At 42.5% G+C, this 27,710-nt stretch overlaps 1 protein-coding gene across 1 annotated transcript; it reads right to left on the minus strand.

Annotated features, from left to right (window-relative positions):
- On the minus strand, positions 1-27,710 carry hacd2 (3-hydroxyacyl-CoA dehydratase 2). The gene is made up of 7 exons (XM_080498513.1): positions 27,560-27,710; positions 24,986-25,103; positions 23,092-23,110; positions 22,641-22,729; positions 15,965-16,086; positions 1,088-1,266; positions 1-470 (listed from the first exon to the last, which is right to left on the minus strand). The coding sequence occupies exons 1-7, from the start codon at positions 27,682-27,684 to the stop codon at positions 388-390; spliced, it is 735 nt and encodes a 244-aa protein (XP_080354639.1). The 5' UTR covers positions 27,685-27,710; the 3' UTR covers positions 1-387.

The following is a 27,710-nucleotide window of genomic DNA, read 5'->3' on the forward strand; positions in this document are numbered from 1 at the left end:
TACATGGAAGGAAACAAAAGAACAAGTAGGACTCTTACTTTCAGTGCGAGACTTCACATTACTCTTTCTATAGACAAGTTCAAGGGACTGGAGTTGTCTATTCTAATCTCTTACTTTAATGAAGTCTGTGTGCTGCCAACTCCCAGCTCTGCCCAGGAAAAGCTGCTTTGTTCATAACTTAAAAAGACTAGAGACAATGAGCTTCTGTACACAAGAGCTGGATCTATGCCGGGTCGTGTGGGTGCGGGTGCGGGTGCGGGTGCGTGTGTGTGTGTGTGTGTGTGTGTGTGTGTGCGTGTGCGTGTGTATGTGAGCTGACATGAATTGGTTCCTCATTTCTCAGATGATTTGGTTTCTTTTCTCCCACTTTTCTGAATGCTACTGAGCTCACTCCACTTTGCTGTAGTCCTCTATGTGGCCCAGCACCTTCTTCCTCTGCCGGATCATGTGGAAGTAAAGCTGGGGAAACACTGGACAAACACAAAGGAAGCGGTGAAGCACTCTTTCATCATAGTGAAGCCCCACTCATGCTACATGTCAAGTGAAACGTGTCAGAAAAGTTTGACGTTCACACCAAAATGACAGAAACTCTGAAAACAATGTAATTTTCATGTTGGGTCACTAATGGATACTGTCTGGTTTTGAAATGAACCCTGAAACCACACATTTCTGACAAAATCAGTTACAGCTGAGTAAAAGTGTATTCTATTCTGTATACTGGAAAACAGTATAGAAGAAAATCTTCAATTAATATTTGAATTTAAAACAAATGAATTGCTCGAAAGCTGCCTTTTTCAGCTTCTGCTTCAACATAGGAATCAATTAGTTAGACTCTTCTTTAGTAACTTCTTTCATATGTTTACATTTCTGTGCGTTTGCAATTCAAATTTATTAAATAGTATCTTAACAATATAAAGATAAAGTAAATTAGTATTTTTCATGAAGTAATTCAGAGATGTTCCTCCTGAACTTGAAGCTCCAACAATAACAAATAAGTGTTTGTTTAGTTAATTTCATTAAAAACTTAACGTGACGACATGCCAACAGAGTAAACAAAGTAAGTGTTTCCACATGGGGTTGGACTTACAGGGAATGTAGGAGATCATGACGAGGATGAGGAATGTGTAGTAGTCGAAGGAGAAGTTGTACTTGTTGGGGAGCATGATGGAGTACAGGCCTGTCTTCTGCACGACTGGCAGTGCTGCGTAGATGGTCAGCAGCTCCCCGGTCACACCCATAGGGTAGAGCACGATGAAGAAGGTGTACCTGCGGCACAAAACTCTTGTCACCATCATTTCAACACACGGTGAGGAAGAGCACACTTGGATAAGAGTTTGACAGATTCATGTACATTCATAAGGAACTGCATCTTTAAAATATATGAAGACTCCTACGTCATGAACTTTATAAATTCTTTGGTCGCAGCAACATTTCTCTTTAATGAGCCTCGTTTTTGCTAAAATAAACCCAGGAATTATAAAATTGACTGCTCAATAGAAACAACTGGAAACTGCTGCACTTCCAACCAGTGATGCCAGTAACGTGTTAATTAGTAATGCATGACTCCCATATGAACACTTTTTTCATTAACAAGTAATCTAACGCTTTACTATTTCCGAAACTGTATTCAGATTAAAATTATTTCACCAAGTTACTATATCAATGAACAGAACTGGGACACACACGCGCACACACACACACGTAACACAAAAAAATAAATATAAGTAGAAAATTCCAGAGGAGTTTTGTGTGCCTTCCTCCTGCTGCCAACTTCAGTTCGCATTGCTAGTTGACGCTAGAAAGCATAAGCATCGAGCCAGTGCTAGCTGACAATGCTAACTCATGTTAGTATGCTACCTGGCTAGTGTGCTAGCTCACCACGCTAAATACTGATGCTCATTCACGTTAGCATGCTAACTGTCTAGTGTGCTCACTCTCAATGCTAAATAGCAATACTAACTCATGTTATCATGCTTAATGGTTACCATGCGATGATAACTGGCAATGCTAACTGGCACTAGCATGCTAACGTGTGTGTGTGTGTGTTTACACATGGCGTGTGGGAGTGTGGTGTGCACACGACCTGTGTGAGTGAGCACTGCCAGGTAAATGTGATGTCATGCTTTACTTCATTGTGAGGTACCAGAAGTAATGGAAAATTATTATTTAAGAAGTCGCATGTGTTACCAGGCAGATAAGGTGCAGGTGTGTCTGTTGCCATGGAGACTGAGCACCTTTCACCGAGTGTCAGAGCCTGGCTCAGAAACAGTAACCAAATGTAATATGCACCTACTAAACAACCGATTCGTGTTCGAGAACTGTGACACTTGCTTGAAAAATGTTTTCACTGTCAGCGTCAGAAGCAGTTGAAGGACTTCTCATGTTTAAAAGCAGCGGTCCCCAATTCCCCGGGCCACAGACTGGGTCGTTTGGGATCGGGCTGTACAGAAGAAATAAATAATTTACATTATTTCTGTTTTATTTATTATCCGCGTTAGAACAATATTTTATTTTGAAAAACTACCTAATTCTCTAAGTCTTTGGAAAGTTTCTTTACAAAGGGGAAAAGGCCCAGTGAGGAGATGGAAGAATAACATACAAGTAGAAAGACATACAAGTACACAGTGGATATACATTTATTATTATACTTACAAAATACCAGTTTTTATGTTGGTCGTATCAATTTGATTTCGTTGTATTTATCCACCACACCTTAAAGGCCGGTCCGTGAAAATATTGTCTGACATTAAAGGCCTAGTGAAATGTAAAACACTACTTTGCAAAAAACGATAGTTGGGGTACTACTTATAAGGTTTCTCCGACTCTGCCCCACCACTGTTGTAGCATAATAAAGTTATTTGAATTTTGAATCTCCAGCCGACAAAGTCGGGGGAATCCTTCTTCGTGAGCGTGACGTCAAGAGATGTGCAGATCTCGATCTGTTGTGTTTACATTGGCTTGCATTGTTTCCCTCTTAAATATCGAAGTTTTAACAGTGTTTTGAAGTTATAGTCTGCGTTTTATGAGTCTTGTTGAGCCGCATTTTGTAATAACGGTGCATTTTGTAATAAACGTCCAAAATGTAATAACTTTTTCATTTCATTTCATAATAAAGCCGCATTTTGTAATAAACTGCCCCAACGCATTTTGTAATAAATTTTGCCGCATTATGTAATAAGTTATTACATTTTGAGAAGATTATTACAAAATGCACTTGCAACTTTTTTATTCTCTAGGAAATGTAATAACATGGTGCATTATGTAATAATACCTATTATTGTTGTTTGTTAAACAATGAATTTATACAAGAGTGACTTTTTGTTGTTTTTTATGCAATTTCCCTTAGAGTGATGTAACCTGCCTGGTTAAAAGGCTTAATATTATTGTATTAATATTATTATTTGTGTTGAAACGTTATTTTATTTTGACAACCGGGAGTTTATTTTGGCGATACCGGAAGTAGCATGCAACACGCGATTAGCTTTACTTTGCTCATTGACGCACGGAGCACTGTTTCGTCTCTCGCGTGCTGGTCGGAAAATACTTTATAAGGTATGGAAATCGGATTTGAGTGTATTGTGAAGTATAAATATTGAAGTTATTGAGCTAATGTGACTATAACTCCTGTTTAGAGGTTGGAGAAACGTTGAGGACACACTTTATTGTCCCGAATCTCCTGAGAATCTTGGTAAGCGAGCAACCACATGTTCCATATACGCCGCCGCCATTTTATAGTCATGCTAGTGTATCATTTCGTTGTTTTTAAGTAAATTTTTTAGGAATATAAAGTTAAACTAAATGTTTATTAGGTTGCTTGAATTGTATACTTATGATGGTACACACATGTCATTGAAATAAGTGCAATATGGATGTGTTACACTGCACTAGTCACACTCACTGAATGTGAATATGGGTTAGATTAACAGAATACATTTCATTTTATTTGGATGTAACTGTAGTGACGTATCTGTAACTATATTGTTGTTTGAAAGAATATACATATGTTGTACAACAGTTTTTTATTTTTTTAAAAGGATATATTGCAATTGCATAACAAGAATTGTACCATACAACCTGTTTTGTACATACAGGTCAGGTTTTTTTTCTTGCTGAGACCGTGATACCGAGAAATCTCAACTTGGAGTCCACCAAGGTTGAGGAGTGGAAACGAAACGTCGATGGCGAGTCTCCCAGTCGAATTCTGAGCTCTACCGCGATTCCTGAGGATGCTGTGGTAGGATTGTGTCAGTCCCACTGACCGACATCAACAAGATACTTCAACATTCAAGAGCTACATTCCCTGACTTGACTATTTCCCCTGACTATATTTGACTTGAACATTGAATGGACACAACAAGTTCCGGGAAGAACTTTCTTCTGCAAGAGACATTTTTATTTTCTTAGTTTGGGCCCATAGGTTGTGATTTAAAGGTGTATGTGCATTTTTTTCAGTTTGAGTTAAAATTTCATGTTTAACTAAATTACTTGTGTGCTGTGGTTATTGCTATATCTATAGCTCCTACGAACCTAGAGGTCCAGACGTGTACATACCTTGAAGTGGGTTACAGTTACGTAGCCCAATAAATCTATGTATGACAGAACACGTTTTGAATTATATAGGCCAATAACTTGTGGCCAAATTCAAAGCTCTACATGGTCTGTCACTCAGCCAGGGAGGGGAGGGCGAGCTGTAATCTGATTGGCTGCTGCATCAGTTCTACAAAGATCATGCACTGCTTGCATGCTTAATTGAGACAGCCAACAGAGTTCAACATGATGCTAGGTATGAAAAAACTGTGTCAAATATTATCTGTGTAATTGAATATATGGAAGTATAAAGACATTTTGCAGTTGATCTAAAGTGATGTAGATGTTTTGCCCTTGATAAGAAATTATATGACTGAATTTAAACCTGCATTGTCCAAGTTATGCTCACTGCATTAAAAACAGTTTGGAAAGCAAAACTGAAATCCATGCCTCTAAGTACATATTAAAAGTTAATAACTTTTAATGTCCGACAGGTAATAACACATTTGAAGGAAAACTGTGCATGTGCAAAAAACTACACACACACACACACACACGCGCACACACAATAGTACACTGCTCAAAAAATAAAGTGATCATTTAAACAACACATCCCAGATCACAATGAATGTCATAATATGCAAATTAGATTGGTAAATTTACTCCCATCACAAACTTAGGGTTGTGGTTAAGGTTGATCTCATTTACAGCATAATTTTATCTCTTACCAGTTTCAAGTTACAGCCTTTTGGAAAATGTATATTAATATTTCATAACATCTTTGGCGGCCAAAGGGTTAACACAGTCATAAATAGTAAGCATCGAAATAGCTATTAAAAGGCTAAAAATGTTATACCTTGTTTTTCAGTATTCCTACAAAAGCAGCGTCCCCTTTAATGATAGAATCCTTTATTGAGACAAATCTAGGGCAATAACACAAGATCAACATTCATAAAGCAATTTGAATTACTGTGATGCCGCAGGTGGTGGTGGGTTATCAAAATTGTAATAATTAAAATACCTTCTTAAATATTAATTCAAGATAAAATATTTTAGTACTTGAAATGAAATTCCACAAATAAAATAAAAGTGCAAAAAAAAAAGGCACAAAATGCAGTTTAGTTTTGGGAGTTAAACATTTTCCCTCTTTTGTCACCCTTGTAGGTCTGCTAATTATAACCCTGACCTGCACCCTGCTGGGGCTCATTGTAGGCCATGGACAAAAGCAAGCAATGACCGAGGAAATGTACAATGTCATAGTTCGCAAGTTGAGAGGAGTTATGTTCCAGTTTCTGAACGCACAAGAATTCAACAAAATGCCTTGGTGCGTCTCTGGAGAAATCAAGGGGTCTATTCTCACAGTGAGGGTGGGCAGACACTGCTGTGTGCCGGCAAGCCAGTCATGCTACAGTCTAATGTTGATTGTGTTGTTAAAAAGGGTCTAGATCAGGGGTCTCAAACTCCGGTCCTCGAGGGCCGCAGCCCTGGATGTTTTCCACGTCTCCCTCCCCTGAATATCCTGATGGTTCATCACCACATTCAGCACAAAGCCAGATAACGAGCTGCTCATTGCAATCAGCTGTGTGGAAGCAGGGAGACATGCAAACCGTGCAGGGCTGCGGCCCTCGAGGACCGGAGTTTGAGATCCCTGGTCTAGATGATACTAAGGGTTCTGGAGCAAGAAAGTTGAGCAAACGACTGAAAATGCATCATAGTGGCATAAGTGAAAGAAAGGTGCAGGAAATCTTGAACAAAACTGAGTGGTACCAACTTCAAAATGCAAAGTTTATGAATAAACCCCCTTTGATGACCATTCAAGCCAAAGAAGTGCAAGATCGACACCAAATTGACCTATTGGACATGGGAAAAATGAAAATGAGTTATGGTCAGGCTTTATACCGTTACATTCTCACAGTGATGGATGTGTTCAGTCGTTACATGTGGCTGAAACCATTGAAAAGAAAAAGTAGTGTTGAAATTGCCAAACACCTTAACAAGATTTATCGTGAACATGGACCACCGTGTTACAACATGACAAAGGGACTGAGTTTAAAGGGGCAGTGAAAATTCTAATTACATCTCTGCAAGTGAAAATAATTGAAAGTTCAGCATATCTTCCACAAAGCCAAGGAAAGATTGAGAGGACACATAGGTGGCTAAGAAAGAAGATCATATATGATCTGGTGAAATTTCAACGGAACGGAGTTAACTGGGTCAAGCACCTACCTGTATATTTCAAGACTGCTAAATGAGGATCTTAAATAAGTTTTAGGCTGGAGGTCTCCATTTGAAGTATACTATGGAAGAAAAAGCAACAGCATAAGGCATCCTTTATGAGGTTCTCCATCTTCTGTTCGTAAGGAGTCTGTGAGGAATCAACATTCAACTTTACCATCCAGAGGCACGGAAGGCCTCTGAGCACTGTGCTAAACTAATGATCAAGCGTGCATTCAAACAAAACCTATCACAACACTACAATGTTAAGGATGCTGTTTTGGTCAGAATGAGGGATGGTGCCCATCGAGTCTCCAAAAAGTATCACGTAAGGCGTAGTACAATTGTGAAAAAAAATCGAAAGCTCTCAAAATACAAAGCGAGTTTTAGGGACCCAAAGACCCTCCGACAAACACAAAAATGGTTCTTCGTGTCGGATATAACTAGTGCTACCCGGCTGCGAAAAAAGATACACTCTAAAAAACCCAAGACAGCACCATCAAAGAGAGGCCTAAACCCACTTTTGTTTCAGTACACACACACAGACAGACTAGAGGAATTTATGTCCATGGAGTTAAGCATTCGCTATGACCCTGACCCAGATGGAAATTGTCAGTTTGCAGCCATGGCTGACCAGCTATCCACCCTTGGAATATTTAGATCACCAGAAAGCTTAAGAGATGAAATTGTCCAAGACCTCAGGAATTATTCATACAATGGAAATGGAACACTCTTGTTCAACTTTGTCAAGGGAAATGACTGGGATGGATACTTGGAAAGAATGGCCCGAACTGGAACCTATGGTGACCACATTACATTGCAAAGAGCATCTGAAATTTTCCAGGTCCATTTTCTTGTAATTTCCTCTCTGGGAATCAATGCCTCAACTATTGTATCAGAGTCAAACATATATTGTCACAACAATCCAGTGCTAGTACTTGGTCATGTGGCAGAGGGGCATGGAGAACATTATCTGAGTCTGGAGGGACCAGTCACACCATTTATAGAGCACGTTTTGGATGCTCAAGCAGGACAGTTATATGACAACAACACACTTTCACCACTGCAGCCTGCCTCACCAGATGAGTTTGACCCACCTATCCAGCCTGATGAGCCTGAGGACCCTGTTCTGACTACACCCCCTGTTCAGCCTGTCCTACCAACTGAAATGTTTCAGTCTATTATCAAAATGACCCTTGAGGATGACATGTCAATGCTTGGGACATTTAACAGAGTGTCTCAACATTTTAAAGACATTGCAGATCGATTCCATCCATTAATCTATCTAAGGGAAACATTAAGCCAAAAACCTTGGGTTGGACGTCGTTGGAAAGCACACAATTAGTGTACAAAGGTTGTACAAAGCAGCAGGGCGCTTTGGTGGTGTGGCATTAAAACTCAAGGAGTTGTTTGGGAAACATTCCAAGTGGTTTATGGCTTGGCTGGTAATTAGACATATTAGACATGGACAATTTGAAATTACGGATATATTTTGGAAATAGGAATTTTGTTGTTTGTTTAGCCTTTTGAGGCAATTTCATATTTGTGTAAAATTAATCTTAGTGGAGAAATTTACTGGTCATAGCAGCTCTCTAAACAAGCAGAAGACACTTACGTTGTTTAAAGTAGAACTTATATTCATTGGTTCATTATTATTTTAAATTGGTCGCAAGCCTGCATGTGTTGGTTGCATTTATTGTTGTTGAAAGGTTCTATAAATGCATAAATAAAGCTGTTCTTTACCTATTCATCAGCGTTTCTATTTTGTATGTGCATATGTTAAGGTTTACGAATGGATAAAATTTTGATACCCAGAGTTTTGTTCTGTATTATAAGAAGCATAATAAGGTTTGTTGGATGTTTATAACTATTCTTGATGTGATTTTGGTATCCAATAAAAAAAATCTGGAATTTACAGAATATTCTCTGTTAATGCAACCTTTGAATAGTGTACTGATAGTAATTGCTAAGTACTGCTACTAGGCTAATACAGTGATACTAATAATAGGCCTAACTTTTACAAATACTTTAAAGTAAAATAAAATACAATTAAACAAATAAACAATGCTTTAGCATTGTTATTACATAATGCACCATGTTATTACATTTCCTAGAGAATAAAAAAGTTGCAAGTGCATTTTGTAATAATCTTCTCAAAATGTAATAACTTATTACATAATGCGGCAAAATTTATTACAAAATGCGTTGGGGCAGTTTATTACAAAATGCGGCTTTATTACAAAATGAAATGAAAAAGTTATTACATTTTGGACATTTATTACAAAATGCACCGTTATTACAAAATGCGGCTCAACAAGCCTTGACGAAAGATTGAGCATGGAAGAGACCAGAGAGAGGAGAAAAGGAGCACAGGCGGCGGGAGCGGCTAGCGGGAGCCGCTAGCTCGCACGGCTAGTAGACTATCAAGTAATACCTGGACTCATCTTCGGTGATTCCGCGCAGTCGGAAAAGCGCTTCGACATGATCCACGAAGCCGGGTCGTTCTTCCAAAATTCAGGAAGCCTCAAAGCCGCAGTGAAAACTGCCGGCTGCTGAGGCGCGGACGAACAGTTTTCTGCTTTCTCAAACATGTTCAAAACGGGGTCACCAATGGCAGAACGACCCTTCTGTGTCTCCTTCATCAATCACTGGATTTGAAATGCCCGATGATGATGATGAAATATCATTAAATTCAGCCCTCTTCGTTGTCAAAACTCTGATCCGCCATAATGTAAACACAACTTGGGCGTGTGCACATCTAGTGACCTCACTCTATTATTGTCAGAAGAGCTCCGCCGAGCAGCGAAAATAGCGCTGTTTATCGGCTATTTTCTCACAGATTGCTGTGTTTTAACATTTTACCCTTGGGCCAGTTAGCATAAAAATGTCCCTAGAAGCGATAGCCAGAGTGTTTTGGAGGTCGAATTTTCATTTCACTAGGACTTTAAATCAGTCCATGGCGCAAAAAACGTTGGCGACTGCTGTCTTAAATGCGGTCTCCCTGTGATGAGTTGAGAATAATGTCTCAACTTTTGGGTTTGACTGAGAAAATGTCTCCCCTTCTCTCTGGAAGGAAATTGTGAGCTTGTTGCGAACTCTGGCTTTTTTTTTATTTTATAGAGAAGTGTTTATGTGACAAAAGTGGCATAAACACTTGTTAGAAGCATAAGGCCTGTTGCTACGTTTTGATGTATAATGTGATGAGGAAGAAGACGAAATGTGTCCGTGACGATGAGAGAGAGATGGTTTTTTTTGGGAACTCGCAGCAGTCTCTAGCTGAAGGTATGGCATAGAAAAGTGAGGATTTTTTTTGTTTTTTCAGTCAGTATCCACCCGCTTTGAATGGGAAATGATTCGCCCATTTTCTTGATTTTTTTCGGAAACTGTTAGCCTAATTGTCAAAAAAACCTTTTTTTTCAATTTTTCACACTTTTTGATGTGCTTTGTGTGTACGTGCTCTAAACAGTGCAGGACCAGTTACACACCGAAAAATAGCGTCAGAAGAAAATAAACACACACACACACAAGGCCCTAGGAAGAGTAATCTTGCGCCTCGCCATAGGCAAGAATCACCAAAACACATCATTGCAACAATAACACAACTGCAGAGGTGTTACACTATTTTGTAACTTTCCTTAGTAAAAATATATATTGGCAGGTAGTCCCACAGTCAATTAATCCCAGTAATAGTGAAAATGTGATAATAAAAGTGTGAGTTAGCTATAAATACAACAAAGAATAAAGGGTTAGGGCCAGGGTTAGATAGGTTAAATATGTATCAGCAAGCACAGGAGGTTAAAGGTTAAATATCAACAGGTGCAGGAGGCCAGGCAGTGATTAGAACTTTAGAGATTAGAGTTTTTGGTCAAATCGGTTGTCAGTTTTATGTAGAGACGGTGGTGGGCGTTGTCGGCAGCTGCTGAAAGTATCTGAAAGGTTACTTGTTATCAAACTTCGTTTCTTTCAAAAACAAGTAATCTGTAAAGTGACCAAGTTACTTTTTAAGTAGTAACTAGTAATCAGTGACCATATTACTTTTATATACATTAACTACAAGTCACTTCTTTATAGTCGTTTTGGTGCTCATGGGACTTAGATTAAATCATTGGCTGCCATTGACGTCGATAGACGTCAATCTGATTACAACCGTTCACTGCCATTGACATCTATAGACACCAGTTATCTTTGTCAGTGGGAGTAAGTAAGTAAGTAAGTAAAATGTATTTATAAAGCGCTTTTCACAGATAAAATCACAAAGTGCTGTACAGGAGAAAAGGCAAAAACAACAATATAAAATTTATATACATCTGTAAAATTAAAGTGACACTAGTGAAAAAACTAGGGAGGGGCTGGGGGATAGTCTGGCAGAGCTTGTCCATCAAGATCAGGCTTGTAACTAAGTGTAATGACAACCTGATCACTGTAGGTGGCAGCAGTGCTCATTTTGGGTGAGAGATTTACATGAGCGGAAGATGCGCGAAGAAGAAGAGTGGCGGAAAATGGAGAAACGTAGTTCGTTCAGGCAGCTCACGCTCGAGCAGAGTATGTGTCGCAGAAAAAACATCGGCGACAATCAAGCCGGTCCAAATGGAGAGAGTCGTGCCAGAGCACACAGTGTGCATTGCCACAGCCACTCGTCTGACGAGTCAAGTGTTTTCAGCGAGCCTAACCCGGATTCGTCTTATGAGTGGTTGCCTTCCTCACGGAGCAGCGGAGACTCATCCCCCAAAAGACATGAAGGTAGGAACTAACTTGCTGGCTAACGTTTGCTGCTGAGTAAAGGGCACGGATTGTCGGCTCGCTTTGATCGTTTGCGACCCGCAAGGAGTTGAGTTTCTTTACAACGCCACAGCAACATGGTGACGCGTGTTCTGCCAGACTGAGTGTGCATCCCACAGAGAGCCCACTACTGCTGGCAGTGTGGAGAGACAAGGTAAAAAATATTTTCTCCACATTACATAGCAGCAATAAGAACTGTATTTATATAGTAATTGTATTTCTATAATTTACAGGTCGTGCATCAAGCAGAGGGCGATTGAGCAGAGGGTGTGCATCAACCAGAGGTCGTGAGCATGATTCTGGCTGTCATCAAGCCAACCGGCAGCCAAATCAAATCCCCTTCACGGCAACCCCTGGACCCCAGAGTGCTGCCGCAGTGCTGGATTCCGACCAGCCAGCTGACTTCCTGGAGCTCTTCAGGACTGAAGAGCTGCTTTAACATATAGTGGATCAGACCATCCTGTATGCAAGGCAGTATTTTCAAGCCCACCCTGACAGTCTGCCACATAGCAGAGGCAATGCATGGAAAACAGTGTTGGTTCCCGAACTGAAAACTTTCTTTCGACTCAGTTTTCTTACTGGTTATATCAAAAAGCCGAAACCAGGGCAAAACATTTGCGTTGATGAGGGAATGATGCGGTGGTGGGGGCGACTTTCTTTCAGAGTGTACAACCACAAAAGCCTGTGAAGTATGGCATCAAATCATACATCCTGTGTGACTTTGCCACAGGGTACTGCTTCAATATGCATCCTTATGCCAGGACAGCTAGCACTCTGCCAGATACAGTGTTCTCTCTCCTTGATCGTCTCCCAGGCCATGGTTATACACCGTTTATGGACAACTTCTATATCTCGATTGAACTCTGAACATTTACTGGGAGCACAAACCAATGTTTGTGGAACACTGAGGAAGAATAGGGGGAACCCAAGAGCATCACAGAAGTGACAAAGACTGACCTGGGGGTGGGGGGAAAACTTGTGCGGCACAATGAGAAGGTGATGGTAGTGGCATGGCAGGAAAAACGTTTGGTGAAGATGGTGACAACCTGCTACCAAGACAGGATGTAGAGGGTTGACGTGTGGCAGAAGTCACACAGAGACAAGGTTCCTCAGTTCAAGCGAGTGTGTCGTCGCATAGAATGCGTCCATGAATGGGGTTGATAAATTGGACCAAAACGTTGCCTACTACCCCTTCATCCGAAGGTCACTGAGCTGGTCCATCTGTTCCAACTATGCATGTTTAATGCATATGTTCTCCACAGATCTAGAAACCCAGGTGAGTGCAAAACCCTCCCGGAGTTCATGAGCAGGGTAGTGAAGTCCTGGACCACAAAGCGCCATGCGGGGGAGAAAGAGAAGGTGGCGGAGGAAGAAGTGGCAGATATGGAGGCTGAGTCGGGTGGGGACTTGGTGGAAGCCCAATGCACTCCAAGGGCACCATACAGCACCCAGACAGCAGGCTAGACGGACAGATAAGCAAACAAAAACTGGACCAGCTGATGCCCACAAGCTGCAAGTCCAGACCAACAAGGAGGTCCAGGGGCCAGTGCAGCGAGACCAAAATGTGGTGCACATCTTGTTGTGTCCCCTTGCACACAGGCGAGTGGTTCACAGCTTGCCACACCAAGCTGAACTATTGTGTGTAGTGGTGAACACACACACACACACACACACACACACACACACACACACACACACACACACACACACACACACACACACACACACACACACACACACACACACACACACACACACACACACACACACACACACACACACACACACACACACACACACACACACACCAAAAGTTATTTTTTGTCAAGCGTTCAAAGTACAGTATTTGTAAATAAATTGTTTCATTGTGCATCAAAAATCCTTTCTCAGTGTTGTTTTTGTTGTTTGATAGAAGGGAAACACTGTTCAGATGTTTGAGGTGTCAGTAAAGCCAAACATATTAACATCAAAGTCACTGTTCTGCTTGACATGTTTCTTTTCACAAAAAGCTCGTTTTCTCAGTGATTTGGTCAAAAACAGTTTTTTTGCAAAACCAGCCTATGTTCTACAGTCGTTACCTAAAGAACGGAAAAGGATAGAAACAAACTTTCTTTTCCTGATGAAAGAAGAGTCTACTCTTTCTCTTGATATCTTCGGTGTTTACATAGTCATAGCACCCAATATTCTGTGGGTCTTGAAAATTGGTCAAAATGCTCTAAAACGGCTGGCAGCAACAAACACAGGACAAAAAAAAACTGCCATGTAAATGAACTTATTACCACTATTGTTGTAATTTTGTTATAATACACTAGTTAGATTGCCAAATATACAAAAAATAATTAATTCACTCACCAATCAGTGAGAAAAGTGATGGGATGAAGAAATCCCTCTGATGTATCCTGTCGTCTCAATCCTGAGACCAAGATGTTCATCAGAAAGTCTGTTTCTGGATTCAGTTTCTTTAAGTCAGTGATCAGAGGTGAAGAACACTCCTCCGCTAAATCCTCCAGTCGAGTTGTCGCAGTATTATCTGACAACTGGACTTGCTGAAAGGTGTGTTTACACATCAGCACCATGAGTTACCAATATAATTTTCCATCATTCCTGCCACATTCCTGACATTCTTTATGCCATGTAATACATCTGAAAATAGTTCTTAAATGGGCCTGACATTCCTGGAACATCTTTTTGGCCAATAAATCTTCCAACAATATCAAGAATCACTTTGATTCATGAAGTTTGTAACTGAGCGTGTGAATTAGTAGTGATGTGTGTTGATGTGTTATACAGCGTGACAGCATTTGCTCAGTACATTACACTCAGTTGTTGAGTGAACACCCGCCTCTGCCAGACGCACCAGAGACGGTGATTCTCATTTCTTCTGGCGCGCTCCTTCACAGATTGAGCCCTGGCTTGCTGCCACCATCTCACAGAGCTAAATCCACAACTGAATATAACAATTCTCTCGATTCACCACATGCCTGACAGATTAATGAAAGTGACAATGCACAAAGGCGCAGTGCAGCTTTGCGCAATTTTCAACACAGTAGAACAATAATGTTGACGATGCGCAACGACTCTTGATGATCTGTCGTTTCCTGCTCTTACTTGTAACGCATGATTAAAGGCTGTCCGTGACGCCTTGAAACTGAATCATAGAATTCAGGTCAAAATCGTGATCCGCAGTCAAGAATTGAGATTCGTGCCAAACTTGTCGTCATTATGTGTAAACACACCTTTAACAGCTCCACAACCATCGTCTTGCTTTTCTCCTTGTGACTTAAAACTTCATCAACCATATTAATTGCGCAGTTTTTTTAAAATCAACTCAGCATCAGCAAATGGTTTCTTACCTTTGGTCAAGGTTCTATGAAACAAGCAATGATGCTGCTGTTGCTCTGTGGTACCAATGGTGACATATCGTAGACACGAAGGGCATGTTTCACGTAATGTTTTCCGTTTAGCGACTTTGAGCTCTTGGAGGGTCGTTGGCATTAAAGCTGGCGGCATGCAGAAAGTTGAAGTGATGATCCACTTTGCTGACAGCTCCAGTCAGTGTGCAGATTAAGCAGAGCCGGTAATACAAAATTAAACTGTTCAGTCCAGTCAGAGTTCAACTGACACTTTTCCTGCTCCACTTTTTCACGCTGCAGGTCAGGTTGTTTCTTAGTTTAATTTTAACTTGCTGCTCGATGACGGGCGGTTTTGAAGGTAGTGAAATTGAAATTCAAGGACATCCCGAGTGGAGCAGCATTGACGTGATTCCATCAGATGTGCTCAGAGACTGGCTCCGACTACAGTGTGAGACGAGGTCCAAACAAGCTAGAGCAGCACATTTTATTCTCCACAAATTCCACTTTATGTCACGTTGATGTGCAGCTAATGGGCTGGTGCCAGCCAGATAGGGGGCTCCGGCCCGCGGGCCACCAATTGAGGACCCCTGAACTTGCATATCAAAATATAATGACTGTGACCACTAGATGTCACTGTATGACAACGGTACCACAGTAAAACCTGCATTACTACTGGATTTGACTGACTGAGCAAAAAAAGAAACATTTGAGGAATATACCTCAGCAGCAGGTACCAGCAGCAGCTGACAGTATTACTGAGGTTGGACTGTTTTCTGAGGCAAGCTGCTGTAGATTTGGACTGTTGACAGTCGCAGTGTCTTCTGGAGAACCGACTGTTTGAACCAAACCCTATGAAAATGCAAAATATTTACACTAAAAGAAGAAACTGTTTCAGTGCCCAAAGTCACTAATTTCAGGAGGCCTTTACTGATATCGAATAACATTATTATATTGTATGTTAAAGTGTAATTTTTGTGTCATCATCCAAACGTCATTTTAACCATTTAACATCTTATTGTGGGATGCAGGTTAAGTTCTTGTTGATAATAAACTGGACAGAGATGTGTGTGTGTGTGTGTCTGTGTTCCTACCTGGCCCATTTGATGAGGTATGGCAGGTGATTGAGCAGGCTGAAGGTGTAGAAAGAGTAGCGGATGATCTCAGTGATGGTCCAGGCGGTGACAAACAGCAACACGCTGTCTTCGCTCTGAACCTGTGGGCAGGACGACACATGAACACACACCATGCTAGAGGCACATCCAAACTCTCCATCACAGAACCATGCTGGGTTTTTGAAGAATGCACACCACACGCCGATGGTCACAATCCTCAGATATTAGGTCCAAGCCAATGCAAATATGTTAAAACTCGTGCTGTCAATCCAATTTTTAAAATTAACCAATCAATTGCACAATTTTCTGTAATTAATTACACTAAAGCGCTTTTTTTTCTACTTAAGACTGGAGCTTGTAATACGTATTTATTCATGGTAAGCCAGGGAACTAATGTCGTCTCAGCACACAGAGACTATAAATACATTTAAAGACAATTTTTATGGCATAATTTTAGATTCGAGTGAATGTCGTTTCTCTAAAAGTTCACCAAAATTTATAAACAAATAAAGATCGTTCCTCGATTAACAAGTGCAGGTCCACCCCTTTGACAATTTTAATATTTCTAGAAACAAAGTTGTAAACTTATTGAATGAAGGAAGTTATACAACCCCTGATTCACCAGTCACCAGTCTTGAAGGAGGTTCATTATGTTGAAAAATAAGCAGATCACAGACATGCCACAAAACTAAAGTCATTTCAAATGACGACTTTCTGGCTTTAAGAAACACTAAAAGAAATCAAGAGAAAAAAATTGATAGTCAACAATAATCGCTTTTTTAGATCAAGCAGAGGGAAAAAATGATGGAATCACTAAATTTTGAGGAAGAAATTATGGAATCACTCAATTTTGAGGGGAAAAAAAAGATTGAATCACCTGTTACCTATTACCAAAACCTGCATCAGATGAAATGTGCTCATTACTCTGCACTTAAAAAGGAGAGCTCACACCTTGGAGAGCTGTTGCACCAAGTGGATTGACATGAATCACGGCTCCAACACGAGAGATATCAGTTGAAACAAAAGATTATCAAACTTCTTAAAGAAGGTAATTCATCACGGAATGTTGCAAAAGATCTTGGTTGTTCACAGACAGTTCTGTCTAAAATCTGGACCAATACAAACAACATGGGAAAGTTGTAAAAGGCCAGCATACTGGTAGCCTAAGGAAGACATCAAAGCATCAAGACAGAAAACTTAAATGTCTTACAAACGCACAAATGAAAATGTACAGCAAAACAAATGGGAGGAAACTGGAGTCAACGTCTGTGACCGAACTGTAAGAAACTGCCTAAAAGAAATGTGATTTACATCCAGAAAGGCTGAAGGAAAGCCATCATTAACACCTAAACAGAAAAAAAACCGGTTAAAATGAGCTACGGAAAAGCAATGGTGGACTGTGGATGACTGGATGAAAGTCATATTCAGTGATGAATGACCAATCTGCATTGGGCAAGGTGATGATACTCGTTCTAATGAGAGTGATGAAGACAACTGCCTGAAGAAAACAAGCCCATTTTCACAGTCATGGATGATCTGGGGCTGCATGTCAGATAAATGCACTGGGGAGATGGCAGTCCTTACATTGACATTACATAACATTTTGGACACTTTTCTTATTCCATCAATTGAAAGGATGTTTGGGGATGATGACATAATTTTTCAAGATGGTATTGCATCTTACCATAGAGCAAAGACTGTGAAAACTTTCCTTGAAGAAAGTCACATAAGGTCAAAGTCCATCCATCCATCCATCCATTGACTACCGCTTATCCGGGGCCGGGTCGCGGAGGCAGCAGTCTGAGCAGAGTTGCCCAGACTTCCCTCACCCCATACACTTCCTCCAGCTCCTCCGGTGGCACCCCAAGGCATTCCCAGGCCAGCCGAGAGACATAGTCCCTCCACCGTGTCCTGGGTCTGCCCCGAGGCCTCCTACCGGAGGGACATGCCCAGAACACCTCCCTCGGGAGGCGTCCAGGGGGCATCCGAAATAGATGCCCGAGCCACCTCAGCTGGCTCCTCTCGATGTGGAGGAGCAGCGGCTCTACTCCGAGCTCCTCCCTGGTGACTGAGCTCCTCACCCTATCTCTAAGGGTGCGCCCAGCCACCCTACGGAGGAAGCTCATTTCAGCCGCTTGTATCCGGGATCTCGTTCTTTCGGTCATGACCCATAGTTCATGACCATAGGTGAGGGTAGGAACGAAGATCGACCGGTAAATCGAGAGCTTCGCTTTTTGGCTCAGCTCTTTCTTCACCACGACGGACCGATACAACGTCCGCATAACTGCAGACGCTGCACTGATCCGCCTGTCGATCTCACGCTCCATCTTTCCCCCACTCGTGAACAAGACCCCAAGATACTTGAACTCCTCCACTTGGGACAAGGGCACTCCACTGACCTGGAGGGGGCAAGCCACCTTTTTCCTGTCGAGAACCATGGCTTCGGATTTAGAGGTGCTGATCCTCATCCCAGCTGCTTCAATCTCGGCTGCGAACCGTGTCAGTGCACGCTGGAGATCCAGGCTTGATGGGGCCAACAGAACCACATCATCCGCAAATAGCAGAGATGAGATCCTGTGGTCCCCAAACTGGACCCCCTCCGGCCCCCGGCTGTGCCTAGAAATTCTGTCCATATAAGTAATGAACAGAACCGGTGATAAAGGACACCCCTGCCGGAGGCCAACGTGCACTGGGAACAGGTCCGACTTACTGCCGGCAATGCAAACCAAACTCATACTCCGGGAGTACAAAGACCGAACAGCCCTCAACAAGGGACCCCGGACTCCATACTCCCGGAGCACCCCCCACAGGACATCTCGGGGGACGCGGTCGAACGCCTTCTCCAGATCCACAAAACACATGTGGACTGGTTGGGCGAACTCCCACGAACCCTCAAGCACCTGGTGGAGAGTATAGAGCTGGTCCAGTGTTCCACGACCAGGACGAAAACCGCATTGTTCCTCTTGGATCCGAGGTTCGACTAACGGCCGGACCCTCCTCTCCAGTACCCTGGAATAGACTTTCCCGGGGAGGCTGAGGAGTGTGATCCCTCTGTAGTTGGAACACACCCTCCGATCCCCCTTCTTGAAGAGAGGGACCACCACCCCGGTCTGCCAGTCCAGAGGTACTGTCCCCGCCCGCCACGCGATGTTGCAGAGACGAGTCAGCCACGACAGTCCCTGCACATTCAGAGACTTAAGGAACTCTGGGCGAATCTCATCCACTCCCGGTGCCTTGCCACCGAGGAGCTTCACAACAACCTCGGTGACTTCAGCTTGGGTAATGGACGGGTCCACCTCTGAGAACCCAGCCTCTGCTTCCTCAATGGAAGACGTGGTGGTGGGATTGAGGAGGTCCTCGAAGTATTCCTTCCACCGCCCAACGATATCCCCAGTTGAAGTCAACAGCTCCTCACTTCCACTGTAAACAGTGTTGGTGGAGAACTGCTTCCCCCGCCTAAGGCGCCGGACGGTTTGCCAGAATTTCCTCGAGACTGACCGAAAGTCCTCCTCCATGGCCTCTCCGAACTCCTCCCAGACCCGAGTTTTTGACTCCACCACAGCCCGGGCTGCGGCTCGCTTGGCCTGCCGGTACCTGTCGATTGCCTCGGGAGTCCTATGAGCTAACAGTGCCCGGTAGGACTCCTTCTTCAGCTTCACGGCATCCCTTACTTCCGGTGTCCACCACCGGGTTTGGGGATTGCCGCCACGACAGGCGCCAGAGACCCTGCGGCCACAGCTCCGAGCAGCAGCTTCAACAATGGAAGTGGAGAACATGGTCCACTCGGACTCAATGTCTCCAACCTCCCTCGGGATCTGTGAGAAGCTCTACCGGAGGTGGGAGTTGAAAGCTGCGCAGACGGAGGGCTCGGCCAGGTGTTCCCAGCAGACCCTAATAACACGTTTGGGCCTGCCGAGTCTATCCGGCCTCCTCCCGGTCCAGCGCATCCAACTCACCACCAGGTGGTGATCAGTTGACAGCTCTGCCCCTCTCTTTACCCGAGTGTCCAAGACACGCGGCCGGAGATCAGATGACACGACCACAAAGTCTATCATTGACCTCCGGCCTAGGGTGTCCTGGTGCCACGTGCACTTATGGACACCCCTGTGCTCGAACATGGTGTTCGTTATGGACAAGCTGTGACTGGCACAGAAGTCCAATAACAGAACACCACTCGGGTTCAGATCGGGGAGGCCGTTCCTCCCAATCACCCCCTTCCAAGTCTCGCTGTCATTGCCCACGTGGGCGTTGAAGTCCCCCAGGAGAACAATGGAGTCCCCAGTTGGGGCACTATCCAGCACCCCTCCCAGGGACTCCAAGAAGGTTGGGTACTCTGAGCTGCTGTTCGGTGCATAGGCCGAGACAACAGTCAGAGACCTGTCCCCTACTTGAAGGCGTAGGGACGCAACCCTCTCGTTCACCGGGGTGAACTCCAACACATGGCGGCTGAGCTGTGGGGCTATAAGCAAATCCCACTCCAGCCCGCCGCCTTACACCGCGGGCAACTCCAGAGAAGTGGAGTATCCAGCCCCTGTCGAGGAGCTGGGTTCCAGAGTCCAAGCTGTGAGTGGAGGTGAGCCCGACTATATCTAGCCGGTATCTCTCAACCTCCCTCACAAGCTCGGGCTCCTTCCCCCCCAGCGAGGTCACATTCCATGTCCCAATAGCCAGAGTCTGTGTCCGGGGATCGGGTCGTCGAGGCCCCTGCCGTCGACTGCCACCCAATCCACACTGCACCCGACCCCTACGGCAGCCTCTGTAGGTGGTGGGCCCACAGGAGCATGAGGAGGAGGGGCCCGCGTCGTCCCTTAGGGCTGAGCCCGGCCGAGTCCCGCGGGCAAGAACCCGGCCACCAGGCGCTCGCGTGTGAGCCTCCACCCCGGGCCTGGCTCCAGGGTGTGGCCCCGGCTGCGCCAATCCGGGCGACATCTCTGTGCTCCTCGTGTGTGTATCCATGGGGGTCTTGTGAACTGCTTTTAGTCTGACCCGTCGCCTCGGACCTGTTTGCCTTGGGAGACCCGACTGGGGGGGCAAGCCCCCCGACAACATAGCTCCGAGGGTCATCCGGGTGCTCAAACTCCCCCACCACAATAAGGTTGCAGTTCAAGGGGGGAGGTCAAAGTCATGGCCTGCAAATAGTTTGGATCTCAATCCAATTGAAAATCTGTGGTGGAAATGGAAGAAAATGTTCCATGACAAGACTCCAACCTGCAAAGCTGATCTGGCAACAGAAATCAGAGAAAGTTGGAGCCAGATTGTCCCCAGAGACTGCAAGCTGATAGAAAAGCCAGAGGTGCTGCAACAAAGTACTAGTAGTGTTGGACTGTTTTTTTGTTTGTTTATTTTTCCATGATTCAATAATTCTTTCCTCAAAATTTAGTGATTCCATAATTTTTCCCACTGCTTGATCTAAAAAAGCAATTGTTATTGACTACCATTTTTTTCTTGATTTCTTTTAGTGTTTCTTAAAGTCAGAAAGTCGGCATTTTTAATTACTTTAGTTTTGTGGCATGTCTGTGATCTGATTTTTTCTACAAAATTAAGCAATTGAATGAACCTCTAAGACTAGGGATTCCATCATTTTTGCCAGTATAATGAATCACACACAGACACACACAGACACACACACACACACACACACACACACACACACACACACACACACACACACACACACACACACACACACACACACACACACACACACACACACACACACACACACACACACACACACACACACACACACACACACACACACACACACACACACACACGAGAGAGAAATAGTGCTCATGTGCGTTTTAACAAGTTCAACGTTTTAAATCAATAACAATATTTTTAACAGTACTAGTTAAAATGGATCTCCAACTGTCATCTGAAGTTCAAAGAGACGAGCTTGAGAAAGATGTCAGTAAGGAATTGTACAGCAAACGCACAAAACAAGCATCAGACAGAACAGACATATCATTAAGAACATTTAAATGGAGCAGATTCATTCCAGCAAGGCCACCTGATGTTACTTACACATTTACAGCTTCGATCTACAAACAAGGCAAACACACATCAACTGGTCATTTACACTTGTGCAATAGTTCCCAACCTTTTTTAACCTACAGCCGCCACAAGTCAAAGAGGCACCGCAGTTTAACACACAGGTAGGGACGAACAGATAGTACTCGTTCTTTCAAAGTGCAGTAACATTTTGCTACTTTCCAGTACTGACTACCGATACCAGTATTTCTCAAATGCCACCAAGCCTAATTTATAGTCCATACACAAACAATAGGTGTGTATGGACGTTGCTGCGAAACAACTGGGCCTCTGTCGATGCTACATCAGCTCCAGTAGACACTGTATCAATAGTATACATTATCGGTAGTTTTTTTAACACAGAGCGTTAAAAAAATGAACATAAATGCTCTCACACTTCAGCTTGAAAGAAAAACTGAATATCACAATTACAGAATCCCAAGTTTGCCCTGAGCTGAATGTGACATACTGTAATTTGACTAATATACTTTGAAATACTCATAATATCTCCGGCAATCTCTGCATTCTCTCAGACCACAGATTGAAAATGAACACGTTAGGGAGACTGTTCCATCAGAGATTGACTTGTTGCGTTTGTAGTGAAAAGAAACAGTGGTCATACCTCCCTGACGCTGTGCGTGACGGCCCAGGTGAGGAAGACCCGGGACATGACCTGGAATCCGGTCAGGACCACCGAGGACGGGACAATTCCTGACAAACAAGACGGACACGGGGAATGTCACATTGTAGGAGTCAGACATGATGGAGGCATGCATGCGTGTTTTAAGTGGCCAGCATCTGCAGGGAAAGGTCAGCTGGCTTTAGCTTCAGATCCCAGATAAGGAAGAGAATGGACTGAGTGCTGCAGAGAGGCAGAGCTGCCCTCCAACAATAGAACCACAATTACACCTGAGACACTGATCGTTACACTACTTTCTTGCACAATCACATCAGACCTTCACTTTCAGTTCATGAAAAGTTGATCATTTTCTCAACTCTTTATCTTACGACAGATGATAACTGGTGGCAGAGTGTTCAGATGAGGACAGGGTTGAGTCTGAACACACACTCACCCACAGCACAGTGCAGCATCTGTGGGAGGAAGAGAGAAGAAGAAATTACTCAACTAGAACAATACAACACAGTTTATTTTAACTCATGCAAGACAGTCTTATGAAGAGTTAGGTCTTTTTTTGTAATAGAAATAAAGTTCAACTCCAAAACATAACCTTCTAGGGTTGGGAACAGAATCATAAACGGCGGAAAAATATTTTTCATGGGTACCCATTAGGGCTGCTCAATTAATCGAATTCTAATCGCGATTACGATTACGGCTCAAGACAATCTCAAAATTCATCCAATCGAAGAAAAATGATTATGTTGTAGAGCCGATGGACGGGAGTCAGAGGCGGTGTGTTCAGCAAGGAACTCAAAATTGTATTCTCCATTGAACCACACTTATGAGTACTCCTTTCTTTTCTCTCTCTCCAACATGAGAGCGCAGCGCAGTGGAAAACCAAAATATGTCCGACCGGAAACCCCGCTTCTCTACAAAATAAAGTTCCCCACTGTGGTGATCAGTTCAGGTCATAATTCATCCAGTTACTGTGGGTCGTTGGGGAATCTTATTTTGTAGAGAGACGGGGTTTTCGAGCAGAAGTAGTCTTGTTGTTACACCGTGTGTGCCCTCTGTTGGAGATGAGAGAAAAAAGAGAGAAAGGAAAAGCATTTCTGAGTGTGTTCGAATGGAAAATAAAGTTTGGAGTTCCTTGCTGAACATGCGGCCTCTGACTCAATTTTATTTTGTACCAATTTTTCCAAATATTTATGTTGGACTTATTTATTGAAGTATATCTATCTGTCATTGTAATTTATTTATTATTTTCAAAAGATTGAGTGCTGTACAGTTTGTTTTTTAATACTACATAACAAGATAATTTTATATATTTAACAGGAAAGTCTTTTTTTTTTTTTTTAAACATGTTCAATAAATGCTGTTCCAAATTCAAAGACTAGACGGGATATCTACTGATTGTAAGCAGCTGTTATATACTGAATGCACTTTAATTCTTAATGTTTATTTGCTGTTTTGCTGTGAATACAATGCACTTTAGCATTTTAGCACTCGCGCTGCTCAGACAGGATTTTATTTTTGTTTACCAGTTTCTTCAAACGTAAAGGAATAAAGGTACTTTTGTTAAATAAACAATTGACCTATTTTTTCACTATTTTGGAATTGAAGTAAGGAATCGTTAGAAACCAGAATCATAAAAATCCTAACGATACCCATCCCTATAACCCTCAGACCGGGAGAAGTACCGCTATAGACATTTAACCAATGAAAAGATACCATAAACTTATCTGGCTCCATAAATCTTGCCTGGCAGCAGAGCGTCTTGAGAAGATCACTGAAACACTTCTATGTTTCAACTCTATATGTGGCAATGTTGTCATTTCCTGTTCATTATTGAAAGTTGAGACAGTATTTACTGCCTTTTCCACTGTCAATTCTACATCCATTCCAATGTAGAATTGACTGAAATAAATCTCAATGATCCTTCATTGGGATTCAGCTGTATGTATCAACACTCTGCTTTGTATATATATCCAACCTTTCTGACCGAATAAAAAACACATAACTTAGTGTTTCTCTGCAAAAAAAAAAAAAATCTCAACATATTTTCCATCTTTATAAAGCTCTAAACTATTTTTGGCTCCATGCCTTCGACTGGGTCTGCTCAGGCATGCTAGGTTATCATGTTTGTATGCTATGGAGGACACACTGTACAGATAACAGAATCCAACACTTTGATCAATAACACTGGAGTATTACTGGAAGCTGCACACAAACATTCTATACAGTTGACATTTCTGACAAGGTATTCAGGTTTTATCATTGGTGGGACCTGATGAGATTGGACTGTGTGTGGCCCCTGAACTGAAACGTGTTTGACTCTAACCCTTTACCTCCAGGATGGCTCCAGTCTGAAAAAACTTCAGGGGCTTTTCTATGGAGTAGTACAGTCCATGGTAGCTTCCTCTGGCCAGGTAGGCCCGGACCAAACCCACAGCTATCACCAGCCACCTGTAGAACAGGGAAATGTCACATTTACTGTGCAGTCGCTTTAAAAATCACATCAGACAAACTCAACAAATGAGAAATCTGTGATCAATTCACTGTAATGTGACTTTTTTGTTCAGTCGAACTACCTAATTTCTGAGTAAACTTCAGAAAAATTAGTCTGTTTATCTGTCTACAGGTTTAGTTTTATGAGAATATCGATATTTTCATCATGTATACTCTGCACCACAACAAAGAAAAACTTTAAAGTTTAAATTTACAGGAGATTACAGCACTATTTTACTGGTCCAAGAGATGAAATTGGACTTAATGTGGCCACTGAACTAAAATGTGTTTCACACCACTGCTTTAGACCTTTGGGCACAAACAAAATTTTAAATAGTGCAACTTCCAATGTCTATTTTTAACTCATGTTGGCAGAATGACTGTAGCATACATACAAATTATGTAACACGTAGCCACGTGGTCCACAAACGTGGTCCACAATCACAGCTTTTGCTCTGTAGTTTGTTTTAAATTCTATATCATGCAAAAAGCCTAACACAATTTACCCTCGAAGAAGAAGAGTTTGCTCAATGGTGGATAGAATGTAGCTCAGTGGTATGTAACTTTTAGGAGGTTTCATCATGAGATACTAAAACCTAATTTCTTTAACAAACAATGTAATTAGAGATTCTAGGCACTCGATCCTGTTACTATGACATTTGCTTTTATCCTTTCACTGTCGCTCTGAATCGTCCTCAAAGAGCCGAAAACAGTAAAAAAATCCAGTTTGAAGAACAAGAAAAACTGCAGCCACCTGTCTTTAAATATAGTGAGGAAAGTGGAAACAGTTCCAAAAAAAATTAATGCGCATGGGGGACCAGGGGGAGCCTTTACTTTTTTTTTTACATGAAAAGTAAAGTATTAAAGCGGTTTAACTGTCACTTGTGAATGTAGTCTGATTTGAAGAAAAAAAAGGTGTGCATGAATGGAGGTCAAAGGTCAGCTGTTGGAGCTTTTTCCTCCCCATTGTGGTTCAGGCCTTTGTCTCAGTGAGGGGCAGTGAAGAACACAACATGAGGGGGAGAAACTGGTGTGGCAGCTCCGCATGCATCTGCAGAAATGTACGTGTACGACACAAAGCTAGCACTATGCACCCTGTCGACTCAGCGAGCCAGATGTGGTCCAACTGGTTGGAAAAGTGAGCAAACAATGCCTACCATTCAATTGCGCAACAGTCTGAAAATCACAGCCATAAAAGAAGCACAGACAGAGTTCTTAGGCCAACGTCCGAGATAAAAAAAAACATGCAAGGGGTTGTAAAATAGTATGTGTGTAGCTGTGATTAGTCCAGATGTTTAACGTATTAAAGTTCAAAGACAAATGAGACAAAACTCAACAGCTCCTTGTTCTTTAAAGTTAAAACATCTGTTATTATTTTCCCAATATCAGACGAGTACAAATGAAAAAATAAACTAGTTTTTTCAAACTTGGTTTAAAAATCTCACTTAATCTATTTTGTCTAAAACGTGACAAACTTGTTCAGTTTTGGGGAGAGATTCATCCACATTCTACCAGACCATATTTGTAAAATGTATTAAGACATTTCAACCATTACAGTAATGACCTTATTGATATAAGATTTTGTTGTGTGTAGGTTGCACATATTTTAAATGTACTTTTCTTGGTCAGTTAATGTAAATAGTAATCATTAGTGTATTTAGGATGTGTTAAATGGTGAAGAGCAGAAATAAAACATTAATTCATTCATAGTGGATGCTATTCAGATCCCTGGTAAATAAAAAGTATTGACCACTATCAATTTGAAAATATCCTGATTTTTGTATACACAATCTGCAACTGTTACATTTGATTGTCTCAATTTTGCTTTAGATTTGTAATAATCTACACAAAATTACAATAAATTCAGTTCTAATAAACGGGGTTTAAATAAAATGATTGAAAGTAGTGAAAAACACTGACTCCTACATTTGTCCCTCGAAGATCTTTTGATCCCCAGACACTTTTGAGCCACATAAATAGACGAATAAATGCAATATTTATCCAGAAGGACATTCAAATATCTCATCAAAACAATCAGACAAAGAATTTTTACACTACTGACATTTACTATAAAACATATAAGTATTACGGAATAAAGAAGAAATGCCACAGAGTGCATGAAAACACAATAGACCATCTGTCGTGGTATTTCTGCTTTGTACTGAGCGCCGGTAACATCCAGCGAACACGCCAGGTGGTCATCCACCGTTAATCTGGGTAAACCTTCGATCTCACGGCGCAAATTCAAAGTCACCTCCCTCAACAGGACGCTGCCTTCATTTCCGACCCAACCTGCACATATTCAGGAGCTTTCTATGCGATTTGACGCGATATCTTGCTGCCATGAGTGAGCTGCTCAGAAACACAAACACAACACGCGCGCTACCAGCACGAGGGCAGTGCGCGCTACGTACCCCGCTGTCATAACAACATTGTAAATGACCAGGTAGGCCGTCGCCAGCGCGCCGGGACCCTTCTTTTTCTTGGCGGTCCCATCGCTGTGGGCTCCCTTGCTCGTCCCCGGAGCAGCTGCCGACATGACTGCAACCCTCGACGGTCTCTGGA

Source organism: Blennius ocellaris, assembly GCF_963422515.1.
Source record: "Blennius ocellaris genome assembly, chromosome: 6".
Classification (NCBI taxonomy): Eukaryota; Metazoa; Chordata; class Actinopteri; order Blenniiformes; family Blenniidae; genus Blennius; species Blennius ocellaris.

Coding starts and splice junctions, on each gene's coding strand:
- hacd2 (XM_080498513.1), bottom strand. CDS start 27,684: ATGTCGGCAGCTGCTCCGGGGACGAGCAAGGGAGCCCACAGCGATGGG. Junction 1,267..15,964: donor TACCTCATCAAATGGGCCAG/GTAGGAACACAG, acceptor TTTGTGCCGCAG/GTACACCTTCTTCATCGTGC. Junction 471..1,087: donor CATGATCTCCTACATTCCCT/GTAAGTCCAACC, acceptor GTGTTTGTCCAG/TGTTTCCCCAGCTTTACTTC.